We start from the raw sequence: 8,852 nt of genomic DNA, 5'->3' as shown, positions 1-8,852 counted from the left end.
TTATTTAACTGATTGTAAATGTGTTTTTAAGATTTATGATTTAGAATAAAAAAATTATGTTGTAAATAACATAGGTGGCAAAATTCCCCCAAACTAGATTTTATTGGGGTAATTTTGCCAACCCATCTTTTCTGTTCTAATTATGAAAAAAAAAAAAAAAGGTTAAATTATGTAAAGTTTATAAAAATATTATTAACAATCAAAAAAAAATTCCATTTTAATTTTTAGTTCTAAAGTTATTTAAATTGAAAGAATTAGTGGCGAAATTACGCCATCTTACTCTACTAAAATTAATTAATTTTGCGTATTTCATATATTTTCCATATCAAGATAAACCGGTTGCACACATCAAGACAAGTGTAGACGGCTAATTTGAAAATCTTTTTAATGTTCATATTAATTCTTTTTAAATTGATAGTTCCTTAGTTTAAAATGGTTGATTGTCTGTATTTAAAAAATGAACATGTTTAGCAGAAAATCTGTTTGCGCAAAGAAAAAGAAAAAGCAAACAGCGTTTTAGTAACGTTACTCACCATTTGTTTATCTTGGTGAAGAACCATGAAGCATTGTTATTGCGTTTACAGTGCAACTGTGAGTAACAACTGTATGTAATTAATGGAGTAAACAATATATGCACTGAGTATAATTTTTTATTTTTCACTTTTTGACAATTCATTTACAAATTCACTAAACTATACGAAAATAGTTTCTTAAAGATGACGCGTTTATATGTCTTATTCGCCTTGATACTATCAAACGTTATTACGCGTAAGTGTTCAAATTTTAGTTCTTTTTTTTTTAAACGTGATTTCTATGCTTTTAGCTTTAAATTTAAATCAGTTTCTAGTTAGTTTGTGTAATAGATAATTTTGGTTATAGAGGAGGTTACAGAAGACACAAAAGTTGAAGATGACTTAGAATTGAAAGAGTCTCTCTTGGATGAGCAAGAATGTAAGAGAATATCGTAAGATTTTTTAAAATAAGTAGTTTTGAATAAAAAATTGTGCTTTTCATTAAAACTATTGATTTTTGATCTAATCTAGATCAAAAGCAACATCCTCTTGACGCTCTTGAGGGAGATATGAAAGCAATGACATTACATAGATATATCGAATCAAAAGCAAATGAGCCAATAGAGCCAGAAAAAGTAAAAAGTCCCAAGAAACCTGGTAGTTTACCTACAAAGCGTTCAATTCCATTCAAAATAAAATTAGATAGGCCGATGATAACTGCAGGTTAGATATTTCTTTTTAAATTAAATTTAAAAATTACTGTAATACAAACTTTAGGGCCGTAGCAAGAACTATTTGCTTATTTATCATGACTTGTTCTTTTTTTTACAAACTCTTCTTTTCAATATGAATTTTAATTTATTTATATACTAATCAATAATTACAAATATTGATGAAGAAGAGCACACCACGCTTCTCTCTTCTAACAAGTTTGCGATGTAGACAAAGCAGCGGATGGTCAGCGGAAAGGCAGTGAATGGTCTAGACAATTTATTCCTTGTAAGAGTTAACTTTCAAGGAATTAATTTCTTTTTAACTTTCAATTAATCAACTACTTTGTTTTCAAAGAGTGACAACACGATTTGTGAAGAAATATTCACGAACTGGACTGTTTTATCTCTCAATTTGCTTATCGTTTCTGCACAGTCCGATATTTGATTGTAATGACTGTTTCTACGGCACATGAAAGCATATTTATTTTTATATTGTTCTATAGGTCCCCGCTTGTTCGCTTTTGCTCTAGGGTGGCAACCTTGAGCCGCAGTAGTCACTTCTCGTATAATAAATGTTTAATTGTCGCAATAATCTTCGTCGCTCATTCCAGTATCTTTTCAAGGGTAGCGGTAGAACAGCTTGCACGTTTAAGGACCTTCTAGTTGATACTTTGCTAATTATTTTAGGCGATTGAATTATTGAACGGATACTAGAAGCAGACTTTGAAGATCCAGGTTCCAAAGTATTAAATTTGTAAACATCAGAATTTTCAGCGTTTGTTTAATTATGAATTTCACTGGGAGTAAAAGCTACTTGCAGGATAATATAAGGGTTGAAAGGATATATTCTTGTAGATCTAAATCCTGATAAGGATTTAGATCTACAAGAATAGCATGATTGCGTAACGCTGCACCATTTACTGGTGCAGCGTTACGCAATCATGCTTCATTAAATAATAGTGGAAACTTAAGTTTTTGACAGTTTTTGACAGTCCAGGAAAGTTTCCTCAGAAATTATCAATGGCAACAATCCAGTAAGTTTTCAATGGTTTAAAAACACTTTTGTCCAAAGATTGAATTTCATGACTACAATACGCTTGAAGACGAAGCATATTGATGTTTAACTTTTCGGCTACCTCTATTGCAGCAAAATCCAAATGACTGCAATGTCTGTTAAAAATTAATAAAGCTCTTGCTGGTAATCAGTGCTGATTAAAATGACGCAAAAAAGCCCTAAATTCTTCCTTAGTAAATATCCATTTGAAGTCATGCGAAAAATACTTCCAGATTGGGGGATTAAATCTTATTTATCAAATTATTCGCTATCAGCATTAAATTGTTATTACTTAAACGCAACAAAAGAAAAGAGAAAAATATATCAGCAAAATATATTTCCATAATCAACTAAAGCATTTGGATGAAAAATAATTCTTATAAATTATAAAAGTATATATTTGTAAATCTGCCTTTTCTCAATGCAAACACAACGTTGATCCACTCTATTTAATCCAACGTTATTCTTATGTATATGGATTGGCGTTGATCCAATGTATATAATTCAGCGTTAATCTATACGTATTAGATTAAAGTTGGTTTATAAACATTGGATCAACGTTAATCCATATACATTGGATCAATGTGGGGGTATACACATTTGGTCAACGTTGATTTATATACATTGGATCAACGTTGGGTTTCGATCGGAAAAACAATCAACTTTTGCAATGTTTTTACATGCGTTGGACCAATGTAATTTTGCTAACTATTTTTAATCACGTTGTTGTTAAGGTTTTCATTAATATGAATACGATACAACTAACATTAAATCAACGTTGTATTTGCATCGGAGAAAAAAGCCGACGTTCACGATATATTTACATACGTTGGCCCAACGTAAGTGTGCTAGCTCGGATACACCTTCATATAATATAATATACATCTTCACATGATAATAATATAAACATTCACATAATAATAGTATACACCTTCACATAATAATAATATTCACCTTGATATAACGATGATCACACGATAATAATATACACCTTCACATAATAGACAAATATACTTTTGAAAGCTTGTTTTAATAAACTAAACAAGTATACACATTTTTTAGTAAACAAATAAATTACAAGGAAAAGAAATACTCCAAACAAAGTTCTAGGTCATCTTTGTATACTAAGGCTGTGTTTTTGATAAACATAGCCTTGATAGTCAAAGATAACTTTTTAAAACTTACTCGGGGCAATTCCACATCAAACCACCCAGTCCATTGAACCATGTGTCTTCCTTTTGTGTTATATTTTGACACATTATTCCTAATTATAAAAAAATATTGCATGCAAAATTTCAGCTAAAAAAGTTTAGCGGTTGACAAGATACTGCAATTTTAATACTGACCTGGTTTCCCAAAATGACCCGGTTTTCATAACACTCTGAAAAAACATTTTCCTTAAAATAATAAGAAATAAAAATGGCAAAAACATGAAAATGAACATATATAATGTTTTTTTGATGCTTAATTCAATAAATGTACTTAAAATGCTCAAATATATAAAGAGCATGCATAAAAATTAATAAAACAACTAGTTTCTATAAAACAACTTTGGGGCCCAATATCTCAAAACACCCCCATCAAAAAAAATTTTTTTTTTGCTGTTAATACTTCAGCTGTTTATAATCTTACTAGGCACAAAAAATCTAACTGGAAAAACAACTAAAACATACGGAACTTTAATTTCAAAGACGTATTACTTTCTCAAGAAATTCCCAAAAAATATTTGTAAATAAAATAAAGTTAATCGTAGTTTAAAAAGTTACTTAAATATACAAGATTTTTAAAGGTATCAAAGATGAAAGTTATTTTGACTGTGTTTGTAATAGTTTACAATATTGCTCCCATTTTACTTGTACTTCCTCTATTTCAGCATTTTCAAACACATAGTTTCTACCAGAACTAGAGCAAGCTTGTGGAACAGATAGTTTTTTCAATATGTTGGTGTTTGGAATAAAACAGTAGTCGTCTCTTTCAGGCCAGTTAAAACAGATTGATGGACCATTTGGATGAAGAAACTTAACTTTAGCATCAACTTCTTCTAAGTTGGTTTTAGTTACAATGCCGATCCACCACTTATAATCACAGACTACAGCGACATAACAACCTAAAGTGACAGTATCAAGTTGAGATATGTCTTGTTTCTTTTTAAGATTGTGGATTATTGTATAATTAGTGTCTGTACTACACCTCTTTGCCCCAACCTTGTTATCTCCAAGATGTATAAACTGATGAAAGCTACGAGTACCAGGTAGAGTTGTTACACCAGTGTACCTTTCTTTTTGCTCTTCACGTTGCAATTGTAAGTCTAATCCCTTTATGTAAATGAAGTTAACAACTTTGATTTTATCAATACAAAGTTCATACATAGCTTCTGATGTGAGAATTTGGTTTCTGTACGGTCGTTTTAAACTTTCTTGTGCTGTTAATCTTTTTCCAGTACCACCAATCCCATCGCATGGTGACTTTCCGTGGGACGTGGCAAAAAAGTTCCATTCAATTTTAAGGCAAAATTCGCTCTCTAGTTGGCATAGATTGTAAAAACTTTTACAATTTTTGTACTGTCCTGCGCAACCATCAGTGAATAAATTTAATTTGGACAGATTGGAAAATTTTATTTTTAATATTGGTACGATTAGTTGGAATATTTTGTACACATAAGTTACATCATGTATAATGTCATCTGATATAAAACAGCAAGAAATATGTTTCAGTTCACCTTTATTTCATCTTGGACAACAAAAGCATAATTTTCAGCAAAGTCGCCAATAATGATAATGTTTGATTGATCCATATATTGTTTCAGTTGGTTAGGGTACTGTGATTGAGAGTGAGCAATAAAAGAATGAGCTTGTAGCTTTTCAAAACAAGATGCTAATAGTTCAACAAACGTTGGAACATCAGCTGTTAAACTTAATAGTGTTGCACGGTCAGTAGTTTGCCATTGCTTGTAGTGTATCTCAAAATCATCTTCGTATTCTCCAAAAATCTCATACAAATATTTAGTGAGGGGTTCTTTACCAGGACAATCATCCCACTGTGCAAGCATGCATTCTTTGTTTTCTACTGAGCAAGCGGTTTTTGAAAGTAAGTCCTTATACTTTAGTCCAATATTTAAAGCATCTACTAGCAATATGGCATTTTGGTGATAAGAACAAACACAAACAGAATGTGTACCACTTGCACCTGGCAAAATGCACCACTTTGGTCTAAGTGAAGCAAATTTTGAGTAACTTATTTGTATTTCTGGATTGTTTTCTTTGTATAATAAATATAGTTCCTTTAAATTACACAAAAGCAGTTTTTTTTGTTTATGGACGTTCTTTTAAATGCTAACATAATCTTTTTTTCCAGGCATAGTTCTACATAAATCACTTGAATCATAAAAAAGTTTATCAGAATCTTTTTGTCAATTTCTTTTTGTAAGACTTTCCCTTTATACAAAGGTGAGATAGCCAACAATCCTTTTTTATTAAAAAGTTGTCTAGCCTTTTTTGCTTGGTATTCTGTAACTGCAAAGTTATTTTGTACTTCTAATATTGACCAATTTGCGGGTGCCAGTGTTAAAAGTTGAACAATAGTCCTTTTGTCAGAACATAGAATTTTTTCTTTTATCAAGCTCATAATTTCATCAAAGTTTTTACCCTTCTTTTTAATGTCATTTGATTCATAATGGTTGTTAATTTGTTAAAATTTAAATAAAATTTACGAATGCTGTTTTTTAACTGAACTTTTTATAAACTAGTTATTATAAACTTTTACAAAAGTTGTCAAAATTTTAAAAACAAATGCACATCCATATCACACTAATTCAGTTTTTATATAAAACAAAACAGGATGTTTTTTTCAGTTGTTAAGTTCAAATAACTAAGTTATCATATAATTAAGACTTCCTTAAATATAACAAAATTGTTTTTTTTTTTTAAGGAGTCTTTTAACTAAATATAATATTTTACAGAATTCTATTTGAAAGTTTTTTAAAATAGCTTATTGAAAATTTGATACATCTTTGAAATTAAAGTTCCGTATGTTTCAGTCGTTTTTCCTGTTAGATTTTTTGTGCCTAGTAAGATTATAAACAGCTGAAAATATTAACAGCAAAAAATTTTTTTTGATGGGGGTGTTTTGAGATATTGGGCCCCAAAGTTGTTTTATAGAAACTAGTTGTTTTATTAATTTTTAAGCATGTTCCTTTTATATTTTAGCATTTTAAGTACATTTATTGAATTCAGCATCAAAAAAACATTATATATGTTTATTTTCATGTTTTTGCCATTTTTATTTCTTATTATTTTAAGAAAAATGTTTTTTCAGAGTGTTATGAAAACCGGGTCATTTTAGGAAACCAGGTCAGTATTAAAGTTGCAGTATCTTGTCAACCTCTCAACATTTTTAGCTAAAATTTAAAATGTTAACTTTTCTTTTTGAGATGCAACAGCCAAAGAGGTTTTTAAAAAATTTGAAGACCCATGGTTCAAAATTTTCTAAATTTTGGGTGATTTGATGCGGAATTACCCCTCGATAAAACATAAAAAAAAAACATTGAAAAAAGGTATATGACATAAAGACATAAGCAAAAATAAAAAAACAACTAGTAACTAGACTGTAGTTATTTACAATAAATACATAGAATAACTTCAGTCTAAAAGAATAGAAAAAACAACAGTCCAAAAAGTCAAACAACTCAGAAAAGTTACATAAACAATACGCTTAAAGTATTTTTACCTATTATATATAAGAACATTTTAATGCAAATAGGTAAATAAAATATAAACAAAGATTGCAAAGTTTCTTGAAGTTCACATAATAAATAAATATACGCTCATAAAAAACCTTTAAACAGAAGTTTTATAGTTACTAAAAAAATTACATAGCTAAGAAATGCAGAAAATATTTAAAACAATGTATTGAATGAATTTTAAAATTTAATTAAAACACAGTTAGTCAAAGATGATCTGGAAAAAAGTAAAAATTACTTTGAACTTTGAGACAAAGATGACCTACAAACGAGTAAAACTTACTTTGAACTTTGAGGCAAAGATGACCTACGAGTAAAACTTTAAACTTATTAAACTTAATTACACTGAAAAGTTTAATAATTTTCAGTTGTAAGTCTTAGTAAAATATTAGAAAAATTTATATAAATACTTGCGGTTATTAATATATTGTTAAATGATTTTATATATCAAGCAATATTGGTTGATATTTTATAACGAAAATATATATTAATATAAAAATACGTATAATTTATGCAAAAATATGTATTAATATAAAATATGAATAACTTATGCAAAAATAATTAAGTATCCTGCAATGTTTTTTACAACAAAAATGTTTAACCTTTTTGTGACGAGTGACCCGTCACTGCGGTTAATAAAATCTGTTCTTAAATGACGAAAGACCCACATAGCTCTTCGTCAACAATTTAAATGTTCCAAAACATCTGTAACAATTGGGGAAAACTTTAAATATAATTCTGAAACGGAAATAATTTCTTAAATTGGTTCTTGAAACCGTTTGTTAATTGTATTTAAAGATCGCTCAAAAATCAAATTTGAAAAATGTCTAAAAATAGGACAAATTATACTGATATCTTGTTATTTTTTTTTATGATTGTGATTAAGATAGCGTGATCTTGAGATAACGTGATCTTAGTGTCTCTTATGAATCTTAAAGTATTTTAGAATGCCTAACCGAGAACTGCTACCTTGTCTGAGGATTTACCAAATCAAATGTTAGTTTTTATCTTCAACATCCGTTAAAAATACACTTTGCAATCAAAGTTTTTTCAGTGATATTTTGGCATTTAAGGAGCAAGCAGATAGTGACTTGAATATAGAATCTAAGACTAAAGAAAAAGTTAATGATAAATTAATTAGTAATGTGAATCTGATAATGAAATTTAAAATTAAGTTCATCAACTTCTTTTTATTTAAAGAGATGTCTCCCTTTTCGGTTGCCAACACAAAAAGATAAATATTTTTGACTAAATCATCAACTTCATCTCCTTTTTTGTTTGATCACCACTCTAAATACTTATTTAATACCAAAAACAATACGTTTATGTGTTTTTTTTTTCATTTTTTTAAGGTTAGGTTAAGGTTACATAAAGAAATTATATATTTTCGTTTATTTTAACATTGCATAGTTTTTATTATGTAATCAAGATAATGGAGATTTTTTTTAGATTTTTAATATTTTGAAAGCCGATTCTCTGACAAAGTATTGAAAGTAGTTTTTATTTTATACCCTTTCAATTGATCATGATAACAATTCATTATTTTTATTTCTTTTTTTAATTCGATATTTTTAAATTTTAATTTTTACTCAGTTGCGGTCAAACTGCCCTATTATAAATGCTACATTTTTACTCAGTTGCGGTCAAACTGCCCTATTATAAATGCTACATTTTTTTAAATTTCAAATGGAGATTTTACGTTGTTAGCCAACGCCGTTTTAATAAAATAATTTTTCAACCAAAATCCAGCCTGAAGAAAATAGTTGGTCGACGTTGCATCAACGGTTGGCGCGTTATTCGACATTTTTGACTTTATAACAACGTTGGGTTAACGT

At 28.9% G+C, this 8,852-nt stretch overlaps 1 protein-coding gene across 1 annotated transcript in view; it reads left to right on the top strand.

Annotated features, from left to right (window-relative positions):
• Positions 1 to 596: 596 nt before the first annotated feature.
• The window catches only part of LOC100199265 (zinc metalloproteinase nas-14), a 30,892-nt gene continuing 22,636 nt past the window's right edge, over positions 597 to 8,852 (top strand). Inside the window, exons 1-3 of the mRNA XM_065814072.1 lie at positions 597 to 768; positions 880 to 951; positions 1,044 to 1,235. Coding sequence (XP_065670144.1) covers positions 717 to 768; positions 880 to 951; positions 1,044 to 1,235 — 316 coding nt within the window. The 5' untranslated portion in view covers positions 597 to 716. The remainder of the gene's footprint in view (positions 769 to 879; positions 952 to 1,043; positions 1,236 to 8,852) is intronic.

Source organism: Hydra vulgaris, chromosome 12 (assembly GCF_038396675.1).
Source record: "Hydra vulgaris chromosome 12, alternate assembly HydraT2T_AEP".
Taxonomy (NCBI): domain Eukaryota; kingdom Metazoa; phylum Cnidaria; class Hydrozoa; order Anthoathecata; family Hydridae; genus Hydra; species Hydra vulgaris.
Note: the sequence above shows the minus strand (reverse complement) of the source record. Positions and strands in the feature narration are given on the sequence as shown.